This window comes from Lethenteron reissneri, chromosome 32 (assembly GCF_015708825.2).
Source record: "Lethenteron reissneri isolate LAM-NWPU_2019-01 chromosome 32, ASM1570882v1, whole genome shotgun sequence".
In the NCBI taxonomy this organism is placed as follows: Eukaryota; Metazoa; Chordata; class Hyperoartia; order Petromyzontiformes; family Petromyzontidae; genus Lethenteron; species Lethenteron reissneri.
The window spans coordinates 14,112,065-14,139,071 of record NC_083810.1 but is presented as its reverse complement, the minus strand read 5'-3'; the positions used below and the strand labels follow the sequence as shown (position 1 = coordinate 14,139,071).

Genomic DNA, 27,007 nt, shown 5'->3' with positions numbered 1-27,007 from the left:
TTCAACCAGCAAACAATGCTGTAGACGTCGATTTATTTCGAATACCAAAAAAAGACAATTTCAGGTATACGTCGAGTAGGAGTGCGTTTGTCCTTTGCGTTCTTCTTACTCTTTACAAAATATAAAGTTACGCCAACAGTAAAGTGATCAATTAACATTTCGGCTTATAGTGTCGCAGGATGATAGTGCTGACTTGGGGAGGCCTTCAACTTGATAATGATTGAGGAACATTTCAATTCAGATTTTATTTTCCCAAACCATGGCAGTAAAACTCTTATCCACAGCCTTCTTATCTGAAACTCCCAATTTCCAAATGGTCTGGCTGATCCACAATTCTTCCCTAACAGGAAGGCTGTATGTATCGACAACAATGGAAGATTACGTTTTGTGTTGTGGATGTTGTTCTCTGTACTGTTTCCTCCAGTGAGTGAAGGTGCTGCTGCTTCGACAAGTAATATACAGGCGTGTCTGGCTTAACGAGCGTTCTTTCTACGAGAATTCGCCACAACGAGCAATTTGAATTTGTTGGCAAAGCGAGCAAATGTTTGCTTGGCGATGGGACGCTGATCGATAAATGTCCGTCTGGTGGTGGCAGGGAGCACACGGTGGTGGGGAGCCGCAGCTGTTTTGTTTCCCCTCTCCTGTGATGTGCCAGGGCGTCGAGTTGTATCGTGGAGGGGGCCCTCGGGGTGGCACCGTCATGGGTGGGTGGGTGAGGGGTAGGTGGCGGCACGAATTCATTGCAGCCGCTGAGGATAGGAAGTCGCGCTCTGTCCCGTACCCTCACATCGTGGCTATGAACCCAGCAACCCGTGGTTCGATTCCCAACCACGGCGAACATCAGTGGCGAGTGATATTTGAACCTGCGGTCCTACGTGGTGGTCCCTGCTGCTCCCTCCACCCACCAACATCTACCCTTCAAACAACATCAAGGCCAGGAACCTGCAAGCGCTGTGGTTCTTCACGTGTGGTGTTACATTTCATGTTTCATTAATTTATTAAAAATTTCACATTTGTATTTCTCACGTTGCAAAAAAGTAGCTCAGCTTTAAACATGGGAGTGAGTCAATGGGAAACGATTATCGTTTAACGAGTCTTTCCTTATCGAGCAAATTTTGTGCAACCTATCTTGCTCAATCAGCGAGACGTGCCTGTACACTGCAGTACATTGCATCGAATTTAAAATGAAGGCTATTATCCACGATTTTACAGGTTAGCCATAGATAGGACTTTAATACAACTAATTTTAGCCATGAATTTGTCTTTGAGTGAATTTCCTAACTCCAATCCTGGCAAAGTGGAGTTTTACTGCACCAAGCACTCAAATCGTCAACGTCTGCCAGTGTCTCGTACAACCGGTACTAGAACATAGCATCAAGTGAGAATTACTTAAATGTTCTAACAACACAGCATCATTTGTAGTCGTATAGCTCTCTATAATTTAACATTGAAATACCCTTATTCAGCAGCAGGTAGAGAGCATTGCACAAACAATTTAAGAGCCCTTATTTGATTCCACTGTTGGCCATAGTTTGTGCCTTGCACACACCCTTGCCTGCCACTTCAAAGGGCACACCCTTGTAGGTAGCCACGAACTCAGCATTAGTCAGAAGATCTGGCTGCACTTGTTCCCAAATCTTTTTCTTGGGGTTCAGCTCCTTGTCTGGCTCACCTGCAAAGAAAATGCAAACAATTAGTTGTGACGCAGAGGCAAAGACAATGGTTCTTAAATACAGTCAGCAAGGCATGGGGCATATGACTAAAGAAACCAAAATAGCAATGTTAAAGCGTGCCGAATAGTTCCAATGTGTACTATTCACTGCTGGATATGAGAGGAGGCCTGCAGAGTCAGATGTTTTTTAACCCCATGCATTCAAGCCTCAGTCACAACATTACATGCTAGGATAATGAAATTAAATTGACATGCTCCCACTGGAACATAAATTTAGACTTTGCATACACTCAAATTTGCATGTAATAAGTACAGAATAATGTATAGTTATACACGTACATACTTTGGCTTTAGCTATTGGGTCATGACCATATCCTTCTTCACTAATATCTCCTTGCAGTGGATTCTCCACTTTTCCCCGTTCGTCACCAATGTTTGAACACTTACTATGCAATATTTTTATGAATACACAAAAGTTTACATGCAATGACTAAATCCCCAATTTTATTAACCCGCAAAAACAGTGAAAGTTATGAACAATTCCTTTTAAAATAAAATGCTGCTTTAAAAAAAAGAGTAAATATCAGTGACTCATTTACTTAATTAGGAACATTTACTTAAATTGAGATACATATGCAATAACATCGAATACTTTCCTCGGCAACATTAATGCTGTGATTTCTGAGAGGCGATTACCGCTGTTCGGCCATGTCAGACCGATCAGCTGCATGTCACGTCGAGGCTCAGTGAGGCCAGGTGGCAATTTAAAACGTCCAGTTGTCCATCACACCTGGCTGCGCCAGTTTGAGATCGACACGGGGTCCTCTGCTCCGCAGGCACGGACTTCTATGAGTGACTGGCTGGGACAGACGGTGCTACAACCCTTTGCCAATCAAGTGTAATACTTGCAGTGAGTGTCAGGAAAAAAATCAGCTGCAGATGCTTTAGGTCAGAAGTCGAATATTAGTTTCTACTGGAGGAATCCGATGAGCTCTAAAGCTCTTTTTTCACAGATGTCCAAGTGACTGGCTGAGACCAACTGCCAGGTTTACCTGTAGGTGAGCTTACCTGGGTACCCTTTGAAGGTGATGCGGTCTCCAGGAACGGCCCCAGCCGGGGGGTCCAGGATCTCTACCTTGTCGGGCGAGCTGGCGCACATCACCATGGCCTGCGACAGCACACCCCGCATCTTGGCCGGCTTGAGGTTACACATCACCACAATCATCCTGTCCTGCATCTGCTCCCAACGACAAAACAACCATATCTCAAAAGCAAAATACATTTCAGAATGTTTGATATATGCGTACAGAACCATTCCTCTGCAACGGAAAAGAAGAGACAGCTCACATTTTCATACTCTTTTCACAATCCTGTACTCAGAGCAATAAAAGGGCTGTGTTTTTTAAATGTAATAAAATTCAAGATATTACGAACAGGGATCCCCCGCGATGCACAAGGGATGCATTTCTGGAAAATGTTACCCAACTCAAAATTACTTTAAGTGAATTCCAATTTCTCATAGACATGTTAAAATCAGGGGTTGTGTTCCTAGCCAACGTTTCTGGAAAAAAAAATGTGACTAAATGTCATGAAGTGTACAAAAATGCATACGATTAGAAGTTAACGTACATTTTAAGTAATAATGGGACTAAAGCAGCTCCACCGTGTCCAACTCCTCCACACTGTCAAGTCAAGCTTCCCTCTGCCATGTGGAGGTTTTTGGTGGTACATGCTAGGCGAGTACAGTACGGCATCACATCGCAAAAGTCCGTTTTCACTGCGTGCTTTCCTAGTTAACAAATTGCGTGAAAAAATGTTTGCACAATTTTAAAAAAGAATGCATATGCAAAACATTAGAATATGAGGAAATATGTTCCCTCACTAATCAATAACGTGTGTGCAAAAAACGCGTAATGTGGCAATTTACATTGGGGGATTCCTGTATTGTGAGGTTTTTATATTCTAAAGGATTTAAAGGAATATTCAGGCGAAAGAATGACATCAATAGGAGCACAAGGTGAGAGCAACGTCTAATTACCCATGTCAGTCTTCTGTATTTGTTATTCCCACCTCTTTGGTGTCGCTATTTTTGTCTTTCGAACTTCTTCTGCCCCGCATTCAATTCAATGTTTATTTGTTAAACACAAAATCTAATTGAGCCAGTTACCCAGCTAATTTCCATAGCAACAGCACACCCCCACTAATCAATAGTTGTTGTTGGGGTGGTGAGGAGCCCAGCCAGCATCCAGCAAGAAAACTTGAGGCATAGATTATTTTAAATAGTAGTAAGGTGTGTATATAAAGAGGGGGAAAAAATACAATTCAATTTAAAAAGTGACATTTAAATTTCAGTTTGTGAAAGTCATTGTGTTCCACCTCGGTCACAAAATTTAATTAACATTATGACATGAATATAAAAAAAAGAATCCTCCATGGAACAATTAATTAGTCAAATAGGACTTAACTATGTAGGTCTGTGAAAATTGAAAATAGCACAAGTGTGCTAAATTCTTGAAACCAAAAAATGTATATTCAATTTTTTAAGTACACAGTATTAAAATATAATACACACATGCATTTCGGGTTTAATAATTCAGCACATACCGGTGATGCGATGAATTGTCTCTCTTCAGGGTCGCAATTGGATTCAATAATTATTTTTAAGCAATGCGGTAAATATAGCAGCCACTAAGTTGCTGCAGGGGCCATGTGAACTCTTAACATACAACATGCACAAACTAAAAGACACATTTGTACGCACACAATTCCATTACATGTACTTTAGTGGAAGAATCGATATTAGTTGGTGAACCAATGACAGTAGAAGCTGCATATAAGCACAGTTCTAATAAGCAACACATGCTAACATTACACTGGTGAGGGTGAAAGCAAAGAGCAACGTTTGATACGAGCACATTTCAGATATACCCATTTCAATGTAATCCATAAACAATAACTTTTGTTCTCAACCAGAGCTTATAATGGCTTTAAAACCTTTCCCCATAGTTTTGTGACAAATCATGAAACGGATAACAATAAGTATAATCCGTAAAAACAAAGTTTTTCACTATAAATCCTTTATATGCGTGGCGGCTAGAGTCTTCTCGTCCTCTGGCTTGAGATGGCTGCCACCTATGGGTCAGATGATTGTCTGCCAGTATTAAGCAATTGGTAATTCAATATTAAATTTGTTTTCCCTAAACAGTGTAAAATTTTTTTTTAAAAATTTCACGAACATTAATTGTCTCACACAACGAGTCTGTGTGCAAAATGTAAGCTCGATTGGATCACGGGAAGTGAGTTAAAAAACGACCGAAAGATTTGCACGGTCGTAAGCAAGCAAGCAAGCACGCAAGCAAGCAAGCAAGCGAACTTAATATAAAGGATTTAAAAAGATTAAAATTTCACACACACAGAGCAGCGCCCACTGAACAAGGCCCGGCACACCGGCACACCGGCTCACCGGCTCACCTGCTCGAGGGGGATGTGCTTGACGAGGCCGCTGACGACGGTGCGCGCCGCTGCCTCCGCCACGTCCACCTGCTCCACGTACAGCGAGTCGGCGTCTGGGTGCTTCTGTGCCGACACGATGCGTCCCACGCGCAAGTCCAGCCGGGACACGTCCACGGGACGAGCCGCCTCCTCCGCGCCTCCCACCTTCTTCTCCTTGTCCTTCTTTTCACCTGCAGCGCAGACATTCAATATTTACAAAGGCCGTCATTGCACGTGACGTAATTCTCACGAGCTCTCTCGTTTTTTACTGGAGCGGTATCGTTTTTTGGCAACTGCAACTACGGGCAGTCCTCGACTTACGAACGGGTTAAGTTCCTGAGAACCCGTTCGTAAGTCGAATTGTTCAGATCTCAGTACTCAATATTCAATCGGTCAGTGTTATGAAATGTGTTGTGTTTCAACAAAAATGTTTAAATATTGTTAAACTTGTACATTTGCATGTAATTCTGTAATAAATACTGTATAGTAAATAAAACATGAATAAAGTAACATGCTTAACGTTTATTTTCACTTGCCCCAAGTCAAACGGTTCACTGTCATTGAGCATAACGCGGGATGCTGGGACTCATTACATCTCACGGAGGATCACTATCAAACCAAATAGTTCCTGCGGTTCGGTTCATGAGCACGAGCGAACGTTCGCAAGTTGAATGGTGAAAAATAATTACATCTTATGGCGGTTCTTTCGTAAATGATGTTCACAAGTCGGACGTTCGTATCTCAGGGACTGCCTGAATAGAGATTTTTAACCACATTAGTCTGAAGGTGGATATTATAATCTGTTGTTTATCCTTCACAGTGAGTTTATTCGCGCTCAACAAAAATAAATGGCATTCATATTCAATTGCAATTTTATTTTTGTAAAATAATCATATCTGGCAAAAAATGTGCCGCAAACAGCAATCGATGCCCTGTGCAGTTGAACAACCGTAACGATGGAATATTTTCAAAATAAAAGATTAAATAAATGATTCCATTGCAACAACTATTATTTAAAGTTACATAACACCTAAATGCAATCAATCAAGCGTAACAACTTTTTACAAGGATTGAAAAAACCCCACCACATCAGGGTAAAAGGGGGATGTAGAGGACATGACGGCAGGGACACATGGGAGAGAGGACAGACGGCAACACTGCCCACGGTGAAATGACTTGAGCCTGGCGACAGAAAAAATGAGCAGAGACAGCCAGGGCAGCAAGCAGCAGAAACACCACTAATCAGTCCCAGGGCATCCAGTCACGTGGCCATTCATGTGACTGCTCAATCATTTCTCGCTGCGCATGGGCACGGGTAAGGAGTGTGCCAAGGCTGGCCTTCACGACAATGTCCAAGTCCCACAAGCCCTTTCTTCCCTGAACGTCATGGTAGAATCGCAGTAGAAATGAGCCAATGATACACTCAGCAATATATATTAATAGTGAGCCTGGTTAACTATATTTGGTCATGATTGTGAAGCTAGCAGCTTAGATAAGCTATGTTCGCAATAGAATCTCATTCTATTGCATGAGAATCTCATTCAGGATGGAATCCGAGGACTTTAGTAAGATTCATGCAGGAATTGACCAGCACTTGTCATGAGCTATATTGCAACCCAAATGTAATATATTTCTTTTTTTACATATATAAACAAAACAGTGCTTCGTATGCATGTGAACATAAAATGAACTGTGATCAGTGCCCTATAGTGTTGTGTTGTGCCTCTGAACAGAAATGCAACGCAATGTAATTTTGTTATACAACACTGTGTCACATGTCATTAGCCCGATGACAACCTCTGCATTTTAACTCTGTGATAATGTGAAGACTAGCAGTCAAGTTAAAACAGTTTTAGCTTTAGGTAAATATCCACATTTTATGTTTTCAATTGATGCGAACAAGAAGTTATTTCGCTTATCATACAATGCCTTGTTATATTTAAATCCTTTCCTGAAAGTCATTTCAAAACAAAAACATTTTTAAAATGTACTCTGTTTCTTTTAATTTTCACAAATCAATTCAGCCAATATAAATACCTATACATTTATATTGGCTTACTCTTGGGTTTCCTTCAAACAAATATGCAAACTTAATTTCTATGGAAATACGTAGACAAAAATGCCAAATGTAATACTTGGTACGAAAGCATTTTACAAGACAGTGAAACATAAGTTAAGTTTTACAAGAAATGTCTCAATCAATATTCATTCAGCGATCTTGATTTTAGAATGAATAAAGCAATCAATATGGCAAAGGGAATGATAAATTTAATTCAGTATTTTGCAGTTAATTATGTTATTATAAAGAATGTTTTCACTATTTAATTATTAAAGATTCTCAAACAAAGTGTCAATCAAGTGATTTTTTATTTATAAATTGTACATTTCATCATGGGACCTCCTTTGCCAGTATCAAATCATGTCTGCATTAACCACTTGTGGTGATTCCTCGCAAAATGTTTCAGTTTGGTGTTTTAACTAATTAACACCTGTTTTATTGCCAGAAAGGGGAAAACCGATTGTTAAATTGTACATTGTTAAATCATCTCTCAGTGCAATCCTAAGCATGCACCTCTCTCTCCATTACAATTTTTTCTACTTTTATTCCATTTTCTGTCCATGTTACGGTAGGTAATACGCACCGATGGAAAACGGTATTCTTTAGGTGCATTAGTCTGTTGCTTTTCATTTTCAAGTTCAGTTTTCAAAATACACCCGCTCTCATCCGCCTCTACATTTCCTAATATTTATTCTGTGTTTTCCCGCTGTGTCCACACAAGATGGGTTAAAATGCCGAATTGTCATATTTATCAAATTTGTAGACTTCCTCATTCAGTACTTCAATAATAATTAATTTCCATTGTTGGCATAATTGCTGTTTAATCAGGAAATCTGACCACAAAGCACAAAATATAGAGGGCACAATACAACATTGATTGAAGATGTCATAACAAGAAATTGGGACGTAAAAATAAAAAAGGTGATAAATAATTGGCAATTCAGAAATATCAAACTACATAACATGTTCACTTTGAATGTCCTACAAAAATCGGGACTATTATTTTATTTTTTTCAACCAAATTATCAAACATTTACACAAATATTTGCAAATAAATTAATTCATAATCAACGTTTTTGGGTTTAGATCGCGTTATTTATAAATGTGTCGTAACCCTCCACCAACCGACACGGCCAAACAGTAAAAAAATGTGTCACGTTGACAAAAGACAAATAGTTCACTACTTTAGGCCACCAGTGTGTTGAAGAGTGAATCCACAACATTTTAATTTTTGAGTACGACGTGTCACTGGTAATTACATCAACCAGCATCATCGGGCAATTCGCCAGAATAGTGAGGCCCTCCACCTGCTCCCGATCTTAAATACTAATTGGCCATGTCGGTGGTGGAGGGTTACGACACGTTTATAAATAACGTGATCTAACCCAAAAACTTTTATTGTGAATAATATTGGTCGCGAAAGCCTACATGTTAAACTAAAAATAAATTAATGATGGAAAGATGCCTCGGTCATTGTTTTGTTAAAATGGATGATCTAACTGAACTCAAGAATTATAGACCCATTAGTATCTCATCATCATGTGTAGAAATGTTTCACAAAGGTCATTGGGAAAACAAAAACTAAATATTTAGAGACCAACCAACAAAATTAGCAAATCAGGTTTGGGAAGCTGTTCTACTACTACCGACATACATACGATCAATCACATTATGTGAAGAACTAATACATATCAATTACAATAACGCTTAACCTTTATAGGACATGGAAATGGAACGTGATGCATTCACCCAAACTGTCAAGATCTAGGTATAATACATTTAAATAGAATTAATACCATTACTAAAAATAAAACATTGAAACAAAGACTGCATGCATAAATCAAAATACATGTTATGTGAAGTATCAGACTAGAGATGCACTTCCGCCAAAGTTATTCAAAACCATTTGAATGTTTTCCAAAAACTGTAGTCAAGAAATAAAGGCAAAAACATCAATTATGATTTCTCTATGTCGGTGATTAGCATGAGCCAACACATCACGGAGGGACAATAAAAGCCAACTTGTTTGAATGGAATCAATCTTTACAGCTTGCTCAGCATAGCCAGACCGGTTTTGCAGTGGTCAATGTGGTAAAACGTCCTGTCCCACAAACCATTGAAAACTTAAAACAGTGAAAACATCTGGCCAGAATATGTGAACTGTAAATGTCTGAACATCACCTTTCTTCTCCGACTTTTCCTTTTTCTTGTCCCCCGTGGGAGGTGGCTGGGCAGCCGCCTGGGGCGAGTTGACGTCCGAGGGGCTGGAGAGGCTTTGAGACGTCTTCTCCGCGACAGTCTCGGTGCCAGACTTTGACGGGGGAGTGACACAAGCCGTCTGCTGCGTGGGCAGTGGAATCTGCACCACTGCACGCGTCACCACCATCACGACACAAACAAAACTTCACTCAAAAACTCTCTATGCCAATATAATGGTATGACTGCCAGAACAATAACACATTTATTCTAATCTGTATTTAAATGCGATTTATATTCAATTTGTTTATCTCAGATGATCAGCATCGTGTTTGACCCTATGATAGCAAAGACACAAGGTAAGAAATGTCATATGGGTAACGGCCTCATGAGAAAATCATTCACTGCATTAGAAACACTTAGTGCTCAATATTTAACAACACACATATTCCAAAGCTGGGCAGTGGGGGTATAATAATTCACGACAAATTAAGTGAATTGTTGCAATTCAGCATAACGTTGCAGTTGAAAATTGTATTTTTATTTTTAACACATCAATGTAGCAGGCTCAGAATCTAGTATGCATGTGCTTCCTCCAGTTACTATGGTTTCCTCCCATGTGTAAAAAAAATATAATAACGTAAATGAATTATTGCTTTGGTAATTTCATTGAAAAAAAATCACTTACATCCATTCCTAACTTCAGCCGCAATGAGCTGCTGCTTCACAACTTCAATTTCTTGCTTTAGTGTTTCATTCTCACGCTGCAGCCTCTCTTCTTCATTTTGCGACTGCTGCAACACTGCACAGAGTGGGGAACATCGTGTACAAAGCAAAGCAATGACCATCCTAGGTGGAAAAAGTGAAGGTCCACCCCAGCAAATGATCACTCACGCCACTGCTGGTGGAAGGGCCTGCACTAAGGGGAGCTCCGTGACCCCGCTAGATGGTCTTTGGCCAGCTCTTCCACGCTGGCCACACACTCTACCCCCCACCACATGCAACCTGTCGATGGACTCTAGGTGAACCCATTTAGTCCGGTATGAAATCCATTTGCCCATGGCAGCATCCCCGGGGCGGAAAACCCAAACAAATTGTAAATACACGCATGAATACAGATTATAAGTAAAACTAAATATAAACTAGAAAGGCCCGTCGGGATTCGATCTTACAAAGAAATATGCACTTGGAAAAATACAAACGCACGTACAAGAGGCGTGCACTAGCTTCCACCCAATGTGTTCACTTTTGAGCACACACACACACACGTGAACTACGTTGGTAGGAATCATATTATTTTATGTATAAAAACTTGTAGGAAATATTTTGTTGCCAAAATTGCACCAAAAACTGTGGTCATTGGGATTGATAAGCTGTGTTGCAAGCTGTGTGGTGATTGCCTTTGGACTTTTACAGTTTCCATGAAAGTATGTTAAGTGTCCTCAGATGCATGGACAGACATTTTCTGGACAGAACAATAGCCTATTCGCTCCATAAAACATCTAGACTTTTGTTACTTATAAGGTGGACATGCAAGCCAGAAAAACCCAGAAAATCAATACACAAGCAGGTAAGAGAGCGCGTAAACGCATCTTTCAAAGCACATCCGCCGAATATTGAAATAAAATTACTCTTAACTCTAGACTGAAACTACTTTTACATTATTAAATAAAATCATTCTTCACAACAGTTAGTTAGATCTATATATGCAGTATAAGAACCTTGGCCACAAATCTGCAAAAGCCTTGGATGCAAAAGCTTTAACATGTTCCATTAAACTGCAATGCGATTAATTCATCAGAAATGTTAAATTAAATTTTTTTACGTCTGAAAAAAATAGATGGGATAGCCAGCTAAATGTTCCTACTGACAATGTGTTGCTAACGGATAATGTTCTCGCCACTCTTTGTATTGGCAGCTTGTCCTCTATACATAATATTGCATCCCGACAGACAAACCAAATTATAAAACTCTTGAATATACCTCACCTATTTATATAGTAAATACTTCACAAAACATTTAAATATAAAAGGGCCAATTTCTTTATTTCTAATGCTATTACAATTGAAGCATGCCACAGAATATGCTTTAATAAAATACCTTGTCCCAATTATTCTTAATAAATTATTTATTTGCTCACTGCTAAATATGCACACATCTCATTGTACCTACAAATTCCCATTTCCCTTGGACTTTATTTTAAATCAGATAAGTAAAACCTACTATAATCACCCAAGAATGTCTGTCCTTAACGCTCGTGACGTCACTCCACATCGAACAGCCCCCCTAATTAATAATCATTAAAAGGTGACGTCCTCCAAATGGACACCCCCCCCCCACCCCATTAATAATAATTATCGGGTGACGTCACTCCACATGGGGGGCCGAGGCGCCTCCTCCCCCCTCCTCGCGTCAACTTACAACCCTCACAAAGCCAGAACCCTCACGTCACGTGATCTCCGTAACGCAATTGAGACAAAGTAAAAAGGACGTCATGATGAACAAGGGATTATAACCTTTAAATGAAATAAGTCTGTGTCACCTCGCCCTCACAAACTGCGCACGCATTGCTTTTGCTTGCAAGTTTCAGATTCACTGCAATAGACCCGTCCTTGGATGGGCAAAAGGCTAATGTCTAATAACTGTGCAAAACAATAACTCTGATGTTCGAGCTCAAACCACTAAGACTCCTTTCACAGTAATAAAATGTAAACATGTGTGGTTTTTTTAGCAAGTTCCTGGGACACATTGTCTGCATTTTAATGCACATCAATAGAAAAGATGAAGGTTTTCTTTCGAAAAAATACTCTGAATGTTCTGAAATTCTTGGCATGGCTAGCTAATATTCCAATGCAATTCAAGGTTGGTTAATTGCACTGCAGCCTGTGGCCAAGAGGCAAAATCCTTCTTTGTAAGCTGACAACACAAACAGAAGCATGAACGGCCTTTAAATCCACAAGGAAGTCAACTTTCTTCATTGACCCTAATAGAAATCTTGGTTCAGTACGAACCTCAGAAATGTTTGGAATTCACAACATTTTCTTCTTTGTGCCAGATTTTTTATTTATTTTCCCAACATCAACCCCATGTCGTAAATTTTAATTGCATGCGGAATAAAATTTTGATTCATATTAAATTCATTGGCAATATTAAAATCTGATAGCCCAACTTAGATATCAGGGTGCAATTCACATCTTGGCAAAGGACAATTTAAACCTGGCAAAGCACCGTTTTGTCACGAAGCTGAAAGAGGCTGAAGGAATGCAAGTTAGCCTTGTGCCCAAAAACACAATTCATAATTTGGACAGATCCACCACGGATTGAGCCTTTTTGTATGATTTTCCATCTCTGCGGAACGTGGCAAGTGGTATATGTCCTTGCTGTGACCATTTTTATCCAGGCACACCGAATGACTCAATTACGAGGTGAGTAGCAATTTACACAACCAGGGAATCTGCCAGACCTGGTGGTAGGTCTGATGTCAAGACTTTAATTTTAGTGCCTTAGAGGGTCAGACTGAGGCAGTCAGGATTCAAACAGTCTTAAGTAAATGTATCAGTATCATACAAGACTGTAACGTTGTGAATTTAAATCGCCTTATTAGGCACACACCTATGGCTTAACTTGATGAGCTTTTGGCACTTCTGATGTCACGATGCCAATGCTGTACCCACATTACTTGGCACTACTTTGGCAGATCTTTGACATTTGCTCAATCTGCTTGAATAATAACTCTCTGACATGAATGGGATTAAGAAGACTTGGCAGAAATCTAATTACATCAAGTGTTTTTTTGCAGATCCGTCAAAGACTGCCAGAGTAATGTGTATCATGCCTAAAGACTAATCTGTTTACATAAATGATCTACTCTTTGCATATTACAGCATTTGGTGGTGAGACGTAAAATATTAATGATAGCGTAAAGGTGCATCCCTGCAATTGCTTGCTTACATCACTGCTGGTTGAAGAACCTCCACTCGAGGGAGCTTTAGAGCACTCCTCAGATATAACTGTGATTCTTTCGGTAAAGTCATATAGAAATAAATTAAATTCAAAACGTCGTATTCTATTATTATTTAATTTCTCTCTACGTGACTTTACCAAAAGAACCAGAGTAATTCCTGCAGTCACGAAAGCTTCAAATCGAGTTTTTGCTCTCCGTTATATTTTGGCCTACTATTTCACACTGCCCAGACATCTCAGAAGAGGCACCAGTATCCACACTTCACCCTACCCATGCAACCTGCCAATCATCTAAGTGGTATATCCATCAAAACTGCTGGGTGAACAAAAACGGGAGGATTTAAAAAATGTGCACCATTATTTCACCTGCCGCCCACAACATCAAACCAGCGAGCACTCGATTGTCAATCCAGCATGCTTATTACACCACATATACATCCCTTTATCTTACCAATACAATAATACACAACTCGATGTCAACCACAGGCCAAAATATGACATTTTTACTTAAACAGTAGCAACCCACACATCTATTGAACATGACTGTCTGTTTAAAGCTTTCGTGACTGCAGGGATTCATCTTCTTGGTTCTTTCGGTAAAGTCACGTAGAAGGGAAGTAATAAAATAATACAAATAAAACAGTCAGCCAGAAAACCTTTTTATATTATATAAAGCCCCAGTCTCTCTCCACATTTCTCTTGCCTTCTCTGGAATGTACATCCACATTCATCTCAATCTCTCACTGTCTGTTTCTATCCAATTCTGTAATCCTGTCCCCTCTTCTATCTCTCCGTCCATCCATCTACATTCCTCTCCTCCGTCCACTGGATCTCACCCACTTCCCTCCCCCAATCTCTCTCCCCATTTCTCTCTCACCTCAGCCTCGCTCTCGTTATTCCCACCCCTCCCTTTCCCGTTCCAACCTCTTGCCTCTCCTTAATCCTTCCTCCCACCGCTTGTTGCTATCCCTCACCGTACTCTTTCCATTTTGCTCTCTTTCATCTCCGTTTCATGCCCTTTCACTCTCTCTCCCTATTCCTTTCCATTGCTCCCCATCTCTTCCTCCCTCTCCCATCTCACTCCCTCACCTCCATCCTTGATCTCTCTCCTCTATCGCGTTTGGCGTGAAGTCAGCACACACGAACCCGTCTCGAGCCCGTGGGATGAGACCGACGTCATCGCACTAATATGCGAGGAAGATGTCACTACCGATAAGAATCCAGGCAGGAATACAGCTGGCAAAACATGTTCTCATACAGTATGAAACACACAGCAATGTTTCCATGTGATACCACTGTGTGTAAAAGCCTCACCAGCTCTGTCCTTGAGTAGAGCCACCTGCTGCTTCAGGTAGGCAATGATCTGGTCGGCCTCAGCAGCCCGCTGCTCCAATCTGCCAATCACCGCGCTTTGCTGGGACATTTTGACAAATGGCCGCAACACAAACCTGGCTGCAGCACACAGGGAGCTCAGAGTGAGAGAGTCTGCCAGTTTCACAGTATACAAACATGGGGGCTCAGAAATCGATGTCATTCCATTGTTGAATAAGGGCCTCACTAACTCCGTGCAGGTGGTGGGCTTTATTTGACCCATACTTTACCACTCTGGTCTGTGTGGGTTGAAGGTGGGCAGTAAGAATGAGAGAGCATACATGTATGTATGTACAACGATTTTAAAGCACTGCTGTCTGCAGGCCCCGAACGTAGCCCCGCAGCAATCTATAAAACGTGGTTAATGTATGATCATCGCTCATCCAAGGATTATCCAGGCTCAATGCTGCTTAGCTTCTGGAATATGACAAGATCAGGAACACCGGGGCATTTAATGTTAACTGTAATCAATATTGTGGATTAATTGTATTACATTTATCATTGGGAAAAAACACATCTCGTGACTAACAGAAACAAATAAGTGACACATTGTGAAACTACCGTATACAGATACATTTGAGTGTGTGAAACTACTGCATACTGATGTATTTATGCATTTAAAAATGTGTAGTTATTTGCACATGTCTGGATTTACAAAACATGCCTACATCTGCACTGTAGTGTACAAAATTATGTAAACCATACAGTACGGTGTGAAAGTGCAGCACTTGCAAGTTGATTTTTGCCATGCTTTTGCTATGCCAAGAACTTTCTAATTTAAATTACCTTTGCCTCATACTGCATGCTACTGAATACATCGTCACAATGTTATAACTACATGAGCATCATGTCACACCACATGGTAGCATTACCTATCAAAAAGCAGCTGTAGTCCTCTGGGCCCCTTCACTAAACTGCACCGAACCAATAGGATAATTAAAGTCCTGCACCTCCGATTAGCGCGGTTGGCTACGTACGGTGCGAAAGGTCAACATACATACATAAAGTACGATTTTACTGACACATGTATTTTTCTCATTGGCATCGAAATGAGATTTCTCATTTCCATTGCACTACAGGGTTTATCTGTAATGCATGGGCACATGTCTGTCAACTTGCAAGGACTTGGAGGCCAAAGGAGGGATATGCGTCAACAGTTACTTACAAAAGGTGCATTTTGGGAGGTGCAGTGGTGGGTACTACTCTATGGTTTAAAGATCACTAAATGACTGTAAGCACAAACTCTGAAGAGCAAGAGTTCCTGATTCTTAAACTGCACATCATTTACTGGCAAATGCAGCCGTTGCAGTAATTTGTGGGTGTGGTGGCACACGCCTTACCTACCATTCAGCCAACCGGAATAAAACCTTGGTGGTGAATGTGCAATGAGAATAAACTCCATGAAAAACACAAACTCTCTACAAGAAGCCTGGAGGCAGCAGGTTCGGCAGGTTGGTTGCTAAACTGCCCTCGTGGAGTGTCAGCATCCCCACACACGTGTGCGTGTTTTCCTGCTACTCCCGTTTCATGCCATTCGTACTTACATCCCCCGAAAATACTTGAGGTGGCGTCCGTTTCAAGTCGTCAATTGTAGAGCCGGTTTACGTCGGGGATGCGGTCCTGAAAAGTGCGACAGCGAATATCGAAACAACGTAAACCAAAGACAATTTACAGGGTACGGACACGAGGAGGGACGATGATGATGATGATGCTGTCACCGCCGTGTGGGTTGAGGCGACGTCAATGAGGGTGTTTTGCTGCATTTGTCGAACCAGGTGAGAACGAGAGAGCAGGATGAGTGACGTGGATCACCACAATGACAAGAGAAAAACTAAATAATGTTCACTGTATGTTGAACTGCTTTCACACCTCGTGAAATGAAGCAAATAAAAAAGGCAAACCTCACTGCCAACGTGAGAGGTTGAAACTAAATGATCATGCGTCGGTGTTAAATGATGAATTTACCGTAACGCAAGTCGACTCGAACAGAATAATTTTAGACCGATCCTCGTACAATTACAATTAGTTCATCACAAAAACACGTTCGTCAAAAACATCTCCCTCAGATGGATAAAGTGAACATGCAACTCGAGATACCACGATTAATTCTCGTGCGTTAAATGTAAACTTTGGCTGTGTCCTGGGCTGTGTTTTAATGTGATTAAAGATTGTTGATGAGCGAGGCAGTCGGGGTTCGATCTGTGAACGCGACGCGCCAATAATCATGACGCAATCACTGAAACAGCAGCATAATAACTTCACACGCGAACGAAGTTGATCCAATTCATAACCAGATGAAAAACAAATTGAGTCAAGAGATATGTTTTTTTCCACGGAGTCAAAGTGTCGCCCCTTATCAAACTGCAATCACGATGGAAATTCCACGTTCCCGTACCCAGGGGCCGGTCTATCCATAGCACCACCGTTAACTTTGCACGAAGTGGTACTGCTCGCTTTATCGACCGCCTTACTAGCAGGGGGGTGATGAGGGGCCGCCTCGATCTCCAAACGTGCAGCCTTCGGCAATATCACACGACCGTCCCTAGCCCCGCCACATGAACGTAGAATGCCCAGGGCCACCAAAGGAGATGTGTCGCCTCAATGCTCACCGAGGCAAGCAGCCAGCGTGATAGAAACGTGTTAACGATGATGTCGTTAACAACACGCGGTCTCGCGTGTATCTTAAACCCTTGTAGAGTTGACTGGTAACGAAGTGTTCACCCAAGACACGCGATATCGGCCCGGCAGTAGTCGCGCCGCTGTCAAAGGCGACCACCGCTACTCGATATCCACATCGCCGGCACGTGTTTAGACGCGCACCCCCTCCCACTGTGTTGAACGCGCACGTCTTTTACTTCAACTTCGCGACGTTCACTCGCACAACAACAACAACAACACGCAACAACACGCGGTCAGTGCGCGCCGGGCGGGCCGAGACTCACGCGGAAGCCTGTCTCGTGTAGGCCTCGCCGCCGGTGACGTCACGGCAGGAGGGTTTTTGGGGGGGGGGCTTTTGGAGCTGACCACCCCCCCCTACCCCACTACTACCACCACCCTACCCCACCATCACCACCACCACCCCTACCGCCCCTACACCCCCACCCCCACCCCACTACCACCCCCACCCCTACACCCCCACCACCATCACCCCTACCACCCCTACACCCCCACCACCATCACCCCTACCCCACTACCACCACCACCACCCCTACACCCCCACCACCCCTACCCCACTACCACCAGCACCCCTACCCCACTACTACCACCACCACCCCTACCCCACTACTACCACCACCACCCATACCACCCCTACACCCCCACCACCCCTACCCCACTACTACCACCACCCCTACCCCACTACCACCACCACCCCTACCCCACTACCACCATCACCCCTACCCCACTACCACCATCACCCCTACCCCACTACCACCAGCACCCCTACCCCACTACCACCAGCACCCCTACCCCACTACCACCACCACCCCTGTCCACACAGATGAGTGTATGGCGCGGTGTCAAAACGTCAGCAAGTGGGGAGACAAAGGTGTCCGAGTATTGTTCCGGCCATACCAGTCCCTCGTGTGCCAAGCTGGTCTTTAATAGGGGCTGGCTTCGAGCACTGTCCCCGACAGCCTGTGTCGAGAAGATTGTTGTCTTCGTGTCTGTGTGTGGCAGGTCGGGGTGTGGTCTCGTGTCCCGGGATCAAAGTGGCCTAAATCTGACTGCAGCTATTGACATAGCACCATGCCAGCAGGCAAGGGGTCACCTAGTCCAGTGGGTCCCAACGCGTATGGACTGTGGTTGTCTGGTGTCCGCATGGCACAGTGGTTTTTCTGAGATCAGGGTGAAATGGAATCAACACGGAATGCATACTTTTTCACTCATTGTTATGCACCAGCGTGTATTAGCTAACAATTAAATGCAGCATGATTAAAAGTAAGAATAATGTTTTGTCACTGAGAGATAGGATCTTAACTTTTTGGCCAATTGAAATTGTATTAAATAGGTATCCCAAAACGGTAAGTTAGAAAAATAAGAAAAGCCCAGTCAACCAAAACAAATGTAAGATTGTTTTCCCTCTCTAACATTAATATTATATTTAATTAACCTGTTGTAAAACTTCACTGAAGCAGTACCTGTAAGCGTTATATTAACACGTTGTTTGTATGAGCTCTCTGCGAACAGGAACCAGGTTTGAAGGTTGGGATTCATTTAAAGAATACAATATTTTTACCATATATTTTTTGCCAAGTATTTCCTCTAGGGTTTGCGAGATTACTTTGATGTCCTTACTTTACATTATATTTCATGCATATTCCAGCAAATCTGCAAGTCTTTGATAAATGAAGTAAAAAATCTAAAATAAATACGAAATGAGGTAATATTGCCTATTTGTCTTAAAATATTCAACAGTTTACTGAAGGATTCTGTATCGAAGATATGTAGCACCTCCAGCGGTTAATTCAATTACAATACAAATTAAATTAATACAATCGAGTATTATGAGCATAATAATCGATTATAATTCATGAAGAGACACATCTTTGCATGCCCAATGTTTATACTACCGGAATGCTATTCTGAAATAGTTGGTAGGCTTCGGCACTACAATATAATTATAATTGCAACGGTTTTAGTTTTTTTGTGCCAGCTCAGCAAATATAAACAATATTGTCCTCATTGCTCCAGCTGCTTTTCTAATTAAAACGATTACTTTGCCTCCCTTATTTGACATGCTTAATGAACACAGCAGCAAATAAGCATGTCGAGTTTTTGATATATAAATTACAAAAATTAAGATAACGTTTTTTGTCTGCAATAAATGTAAATTGAGGGATATTGCCTCAACAGTTTGCTGAAGGATTGAGTAATGAAGGACTGTATCTATGATCGCTGGTCAAAAGCGCATTTAAAGTATTTTAGCAATTACACTCAACATTCAGCTTAGTAGTGTTACGAGAGCTTGATGACAGCTAAATGTAGGGTATTATTTTCTGAGAGTAAATTGCATAAATTGGACAGCTTTAACCCAATGTTGTTATCATTTCACTCTCCGTAGCAGTCACCTTTGAGAAAGAACCAACATGTCAGGTTCCCTTTAAGCGACAGTTCAACACATGGAAATAATGGGCCAAGAACAAACGTCTCAAAAGTAACTTTTTGCAACGCAGAAATTTATGGTGTTAATTCTTACATCACGTCTTCAATGGATCAAAATAGCTTTCATCGCGTATGATCCAAATCCTTGGCATTCACTGAAAGGCGATTGTCACATTTTAACGATGCAACCTATAGCATGCAGGGCTGGGCATTGTGGCATTATAATGGCGCACCTTTGAATAGATCACCAGAAGGGAAATTTGCGAGATTCTAACGAGCATCATCGCTCACTCGTAGGGTACCATGTCAAGACTGGTTGTACATGAGACGAGATCCAATTTGTAGATTATGTCATTGTACAGCTTGTTACAGCATTATATGCAACACAGTTAAGGGTCATAAAACATGTCTGTAAAATATTTTATTTATGTATTAGTTCGGCAGTGGGCAGAACTAATTCAGATGTCCACGGTCTATTGCATTTTTTTATTCAAGCTGTGATACCCGATTTTTTCAGAAATCAATGTCTCTATTGTTTCGGTTGGATGAGTCAACAGAGTGCACAACACACAAGCAACTGCAACAAAAAGTCTCAAATCTGTATCCTCAAGTGCTGCTGGATGGCAGGTTATCGGCAAAGCCTGGCGATATCATCGGCATATCATCCACGTCATACTGGGAACGACTTGTTGGTTTCCTGCCTGTGGGAGGCAGAATGTGGTGGAAGATGCCATTTGTGAAGGGGCACGAGGAGATAAAAAAAACAAATAAAGTTTGTCAATTAACACACTTAATCAAGTGATAATCTCACCTCTATTCTTATTTCTCAAACAAAGTGTAGCCAATGGATAAAGAAAAAGCATTTACCAATTCCACCGTTACTATGCCTTAAACACAAAAATGTATAAAGTAGTAGGCTTATGCCCTTTTACAACACAAAATATATATTCTTTGGGTCTTTCGGTAAAGTCACGTAGATAGGTTCAAATTCATATAAATAAAATAAACAAAAAACTACGACGTTTCGATCACAACACAAGCGATCGTCATCAGGAGGAGAATTCCTGCAGTCACGAAAGCTTTAAGTCAACAGAATGTTTCCTGTTAAAATCTTGGAATAATGAAGGTGGTACATTCTTAATTGAGTGCTTGTACACCACTGCCAACATGGTTACTTAATTTTGTATTTAAGATGGTTCATAGAGTTTTAATGAATTATAATTTCATTTTCAGTCCTTATTTAATTCACAGCAACTGCTTTGGGATAAAAATAAAACACATCATTGGCTTATTTGCAATAATTTTGTGACCAGTGTAAATTATGCAAACACAAATCTAAAATATATTTCAATAGCCAGTTAATGAGCAAATGCTTGAGTCAATGAATGTAAAGTGCTGCTGTATTACCCAGTGCATGTAATCAGGAAAGTGACACTTTCAGTCATAGATAATTGTAATATCACACTTCTCGCAAATTTAATTTCAAGTTATGTAATTACCGCGTTGATATATTCATTCAGGTTGTAACTGGAAGGACCAAAGGATCATGCACACATTGTCACATCCATATGTAAACCTCACCAGAGAAAGAGGTGAGCCAGATGGGGACTTTTCAGTGTCTTAATTAAAATCGAGGCAATCCACAGGTGAATCCTTGTTTGAATTCCTGTAAACATGGTCACTGTGTAATTTAGGAAAAAAACAATCCAGTGATTTGTTCTTAGGCACTCAATACAGTGCCTAAAATGATGTGTGTATTAATCAACGTTTTTAATTATACAAAATACAATGCCAATGTTACCTTTAGGCTAGTGTCATAAGACAGAACAAGACCAACCACGACAGATACAAATGAGTCTGTACAAAGGAGACAAAGAGGATCGGTTCATCTATCAAACCGTCACCCCAAATTGACAATCAAATCGCATGGGGAATTCGTTATATGCCTTGTGCAATACAAACATGTCTATTTATTCTATGCCACACTGCTTATATGTAGGCTTGCTGATTGCAGATTGTCGAATAGATCCACACGTTATGGGTTAACATCCCAGAGTAGCTTGGAGATTCACCACTCGCACTCCCCACTGTGCCAGCTTGCTGTGTTTTAGCCAGCAGACTCTCTGCTCTTTGTTGTCCCATGATTGCTGGAGGGCAGCTGCCGGCAACCAGCCAGCAGTGTCATTCACATCGACAGAGGGCAATCTTCAAACCACACATACTTGCCATCGGCAAATCCGTTCAGTTCCAAAGTCATCCCCTACTGTGTCTTTCGTCTTGCCCGTACTGCTCCTCTGAGCCCCTCTATATCTGACCAAACAATATGTGCATGTATTGATTGGCTGGATCTGGAAGCTACAGGAACAAAACACAATATCCCCACCTACCAGAGCCCACTGATCGAACTCTGTCCAGGCATGCCAAATACCTGTGCGATCCTCAGTCCAACCTAAACAAAACCCAGATGGATAATCAACAGGCCAGACTGAATAAAGAGAGGGTATACTTATTGCTGATTCAGAGTGAGACCTCTGCCACCAAATAACTGGCCAAGAGCACATTTCAACATAGGAGCTTCTCCACGCACTCCCAAAACAGTGAATTACTAATTGAGGGGAAGTGGGACATTCAATGACCCAAAGTACCCAGGTAGGTACACTCGCACACATAAACAAAATATACATTTTTTCACTGTTGCTATTTTTTTTATTTTGGCACGTCATAAGATTTCCATTCAGAACTCTGACTGGGTGACGCAGTTAGCAGTGGATCACCATGTCAGAGAATGTGAGACGTCACAACTATTTCTGAGGTCACTTCAACGGGCCTCTGTATGCACGTGAAGGGCACACCCTCTATATGCCCTGAAAAGTGTTTTTCACTGCCAAAAATTGGCAGAAATTGCCCTGATGTCAGTGAATAAATAGTATCCCAGGACTCTTGCTCGAGTGATGTAGCATTGTTGTCTCAGTAGGCTATCACGTGGACCAAATGGAAGAGAATCAGATACAGAAGATTACATCGTCAACACTGTCAACACTTTACCACTGCCATGTCAATGCACCTTGTGCTTAAGTTACAGACTACACTCATTTACCAAATCCAACAGCAGCCTGTATCCAGAAAAGCCTCACTCACTAGGACTCGTGTTCTAGGAAGGTCTGGAACTGGGATGTTTGGCCAATTCCGATAATGGCTGGCATGAGGGAGAAAACTGGTGTTCCTGGAGAAAAACCACTCCACATATGACGGGGTAAACACTCAAAGCGGTGCACAATTACATTCAATACAATTGCTGTACTGCCATCTCTTGAACATATCGCGACCTGCACTCATCACTCTCCAGCAAGGAGGCGACCCTCAGGTCACCATCCACCCAGCATTGTACCACTTCTCGCCACATTCCTCGCACGTCAGGAATGTCATGAGCTGCTCGTCAGGGCTGTCCCCACGCACCCAGCCCGGGATGAAAAGCGTCCCGCGACAAACCACCGACACGGAGCAGTTGAACTTTCCGCAGCGCCGGCAGCGCACGCGGTCCGTGCGCGTTCCGCCGGGCCTGTGCGGCAGCTGGTGTTCCCTGAGGGCAGCTTGCTGGTAAGAGTCCCGGAGGTGCCTCAACTCGGAGCACGCCATCTCCTCCGGGGTCATGGCGGCGAACTGTGCCGGGCTCACCGCTCCAGCCCGCACCCGCCCGGCCAGCTCGCCGTTCTGTGGGTGGCGAAGGTTGGCGATTTTGCTCCTCAGACACGCTCGGTACTTCTTGTCCACGCTGGGGTGCAACCCAAAGATGGCTCGCTCGATCTCTTTCGCCAGTTCAATGAGATGCGTTTTGTCTCCTTTGCTCTCCTCCTCTGACGGTTCTGTTTCCACCACAGAGGAGTCGGGACTGTGAGGACCGGTTCGTCTTTCGTGGACAACGCACGATTTTACATCTCCACTGAGGCTGTGAGAACCTAAAGTTTCGGTGCTCTCCCGTGAGAGTTCAGGACACTCACGAATTTTGTTTGCAGAACCACAAAAGGGTTTGCAGCTTCCAGAAGGTGCAACAGAGCGAGTGTCAATTCCAAGAAGGCCCTTGTAGAGCAGCTGAATCCCCTTCTCCCTCACTGCTTGCATGCTACACGCTTGCGTCGGCTTTATGTTAACATCTTCAGGCAACTCATTAGCATGTGGGTCGGTTTCAGTGCGATTACACCGAGTTACATTCACCTTGCCAGTCACAGTGTCAGCTTTGAGGGCCTGTGCACACCAATTAACATTGCCAGACTGTGCGCACAAATTAACATTGCCAGACTGTGCGCACGAATCAACATTGCCAGACTGTGCGCACGAATCAACATTGCCAGACTGTGCGCACGAATCAACATTGCCAGACTGTGCGCACGAATCAACATTGCCAGACTGAGCGCACGAATCAACATTGCCAGACTGTGCGCACGAATCAACATTGCCAGACTGTGCGCACGAATTAACATTTTCTGACACGGTAGCCATAAGCGAATTACCTCCAGAAAGCTCACACGCAGTCAAGTTCGTAGTCTCGGCATTATCTCCGCCTGTGGTTGGCACTGATAAATTTTGATCCGTGTAAACGTCTCTCAAATGTTGTTGCAAACTTTGGCTGCTGGCATCAATGGCCAAACGAGCGCAGCTCTCGTCTCCAAAATCTGCACAACCGCCCCCCTGGCTCTCGTCACCATCGGAAGCAGTTCTGTTATGCCCCACGGTATGACAAAAGCCATCAGGAAGCCTCTTATTCCGCTTGGTTTCAGGTGAACTCTGACCCTCAGCTTCTGGATCGCACGAGAGCGCACAGACCCTATTCCAGGAGCGCAGCAGGGAACGTGCCTTGGCACGCACGCTGGCATCGGCGCAGCCTCGTTCGAGTCCAGATACACAGCGAGCAATCGTCGTTTGCCGCAAGTCTCCCAAACACACGCGGGCAGAGGCCAACCTGTCCAAGACTGGCAGAATTGCTGTGAAGTGCCCGTCTGTGTGCAATCTCTCCAGGTGCATGCCAACTGCATTCAGGTCTTCGAGGTCCGCCATTCCTTCAGTGCAGACAAACGCACACTGTGAGTGGAGACTGATGCATAGCAGTTATGTTTCCGCTTGACTGATTGAGTTAAGTGTCGCCCTTCAGACTTTTTTTTTCAAATACATTTGATGTGCACGTTATATTATACATGACTTGACATGCCATTACTTGACGTAAAACATTCTGAGTGGTTTACCACTCGGACAAACGTGGGCCAAGTGCCCATCTCCTGTTCTACAACTCTCAGTGGTGGAACTTCTACTGTCCTGTGGCAGGGGTAAGTCCACCCAGAGGACAACCACCCCAAAAGTAGAACTCGCTTTACTCACTTTATGGATCCCGGAGGGATTATGGGCTGTGTCAACCATCAACCAGGATTTGAACTTGCAAGCTTCTGACAGGCCAGCCGAGTGATATCAGATGCCTGGTGAGTGTCATAGGCGTCAGGTGAGTTGGTACCTGATGGCGTGAGGTTTGTGTTGAACGCTGTCAGGTGAGTGGCATAAGGTGTGGTGAGAGGTGAGGGTGAGGGGCCTGCCGAGTGGCATGAGGTGGGTTATGAAGGTGAGGGACATGTGAGCAGTGCCAGGTGAGTGGTTAGCATTTGGTGACCAACTGCTCGCTGCTTCAGAGATCCAGGGCCCAACACAAGACAATACAACAATACAGATGGTCCCGTTGAGGACGACGGGTGATAATTAGTATTAGACTTGGGACACCCATGAAGGCACACGAGAGGGTGGGTGGCCAGCACCACGCCCGGCCGCCTTTGTCTCCCCAGTGGCGGTGTTTACTCATTAGAGGCTGAGTCGACCTAGGGGAGGCCCAGGACCGGTTCAGATAATCGTCACCGGTATTGGCCGTGAGCTGCAACCGAACTCGGGTAGCCCAAGTTCGTAAGCGCAGCGCGCTCGCCGCAACACTAACACACACGCCATGCAACATGCGTGCACATCACTGTTCACTTCTCCACCCGCTTTACAAGGACACATCTAAACGCTATTTCATAACACCGGCAGAGCTAAGCAAGACAAGCGAATACCTTCCGCGTGATCTCGCAGTGCAGGCGCACACAGCAGCGCGTTTGGGGCACGAGAAATGCGCTCCGCTGGTGTGTCCAGGGCAGCCTCCTCCTCCTCCGCCTCCTTTCCTGTTCACCTCTCACCCTTCAGCCCCAGAGGCTGCTCGCTGATAACAAGCACAGAAGCACCGCAGCTTTGGCCACGAGGTGGTAGCAAACGCCACGTTTCTCGACGCCGCGACGCAAGTCCCCCAATGTTCACCCGTGGATGGGGCGAATCGGAGGGTTCCAGCATTTAGAATCAACGTCACGCGTGGGGCTGTTTGCCTGCTCATACATTTTTCGATTTAAAGATTTCGTGACTGCAGGGATTCATCTTCTTGGTTCTTTCGGTAAAGTCACGTAGAAGGGAAGTAATACAATAATAAAAATAAAACATAATAATTATTATTTTATTACTTCCCTTCTACGTGACTTTACCGAAAGAACCAAGAAGATGCTCATACATTAACACGATGATGATGGTGGTGGTCATGAGCCACTTCGTTAAGCTGTCATTTGTGATGTCCAGGTCGCTTCTGAGAAAATAACTATAGAGCTCAGTGGGCCTTACCTGTTGAAATACATAGTTTAGTTTCCTTCTACTTATTTATTTTAGTTATTTGCCAATAATTGTCACTCCTATCGTGTTTTTGTACTGTTTGTTGTTGTAACTTTTTAACTCGCCTCTACTGGACATCTGTGTGAAAGAGCTTCATAGCTCATCGGATTTCTCCAGGATAAAGATGCCGATTCCGATCCATGATGGCTCAGGCTAGGGAAACAAATGTGGTGAAGGAAATGAGTGCAGTGATTTATGTTTCATTGATTTACCTTGAGTCGAATACATGTATTAGTTTTACACAGGTCAATCAATAAATGTAGGATGACTTAATGATTGGGTTTACAATATGGTCCACGTCCTTAGGCCCTTTCCTCCTATTACCCCAACTTGGGTATGAAATCTAAATGTCGTTATATATCTCCAAGTTTATATCTGTAGTACAGTAAAACCTTGGATTGCGAGTAACTTGGTCTACGAGTGTTTTG

The 27,007-nt window shown here is 42.9% G+C and overlaps 1 protein-coding gene across 6 annotated transcripts; it reads right to left on the bottom strand.

The window, feature by feature from the left end:
• AIMP1 (aminoacyl tRNA synthetase complex interacting multifunctional protein 1) lies at nucleotides 1-25,958 on the bottom strand. Of its 6 annotated transcripts, none has more exons than XM_061564088.1 (8): nucleotides 25,940-25,958; nucleotides 16,298-16,373; nucleotides 14,697-14,834; nucleotides 10,108-10,221; nucleotides 9,405-9,590; nucleotides 5,144-5,355; nucleotides 2,741-2,909; nucleotides 1-1,672 (listed from the first exon to the last, which is right to left on the bottom strand). In XM_061564088.1, the coding sequence occupies exons 3-8, from the start codon at nucleotides 14,803-14,805 to the stop codon at nucleotides 1,506-1,508; spliced, it is 957 nt and encodes a 318-aa protein (XP_061420072.1). In that variant the 5' UTR covers nucleotides 14,806-14,834; nucleotides 16,298-16,373; nucleotides 25,940-25,958; the 3' UTR covers nucleotides 1-1,505. The 6 variants fall into 6 exon arrangements, with proteins under 6 accessions (XP_061420072.1, XP_061420070.1, XP_061420069.1 ...); XM_061564086.1 differs by lacking the exon at nucleotides 25,940-25,958 and adding an exon at nucleotides 17,696-17,749; XM_061564085.1 differs by lacking the exon at nucleotides 25,940-25,958 and adding an exon at nucleotides 17,696-17,736 and having other exon boundaries at nucleotides 14,697-14,830.
• Between the last annotated feature and the right edge of the window lie 1,049 nt (nucleotides 25,959-27,007).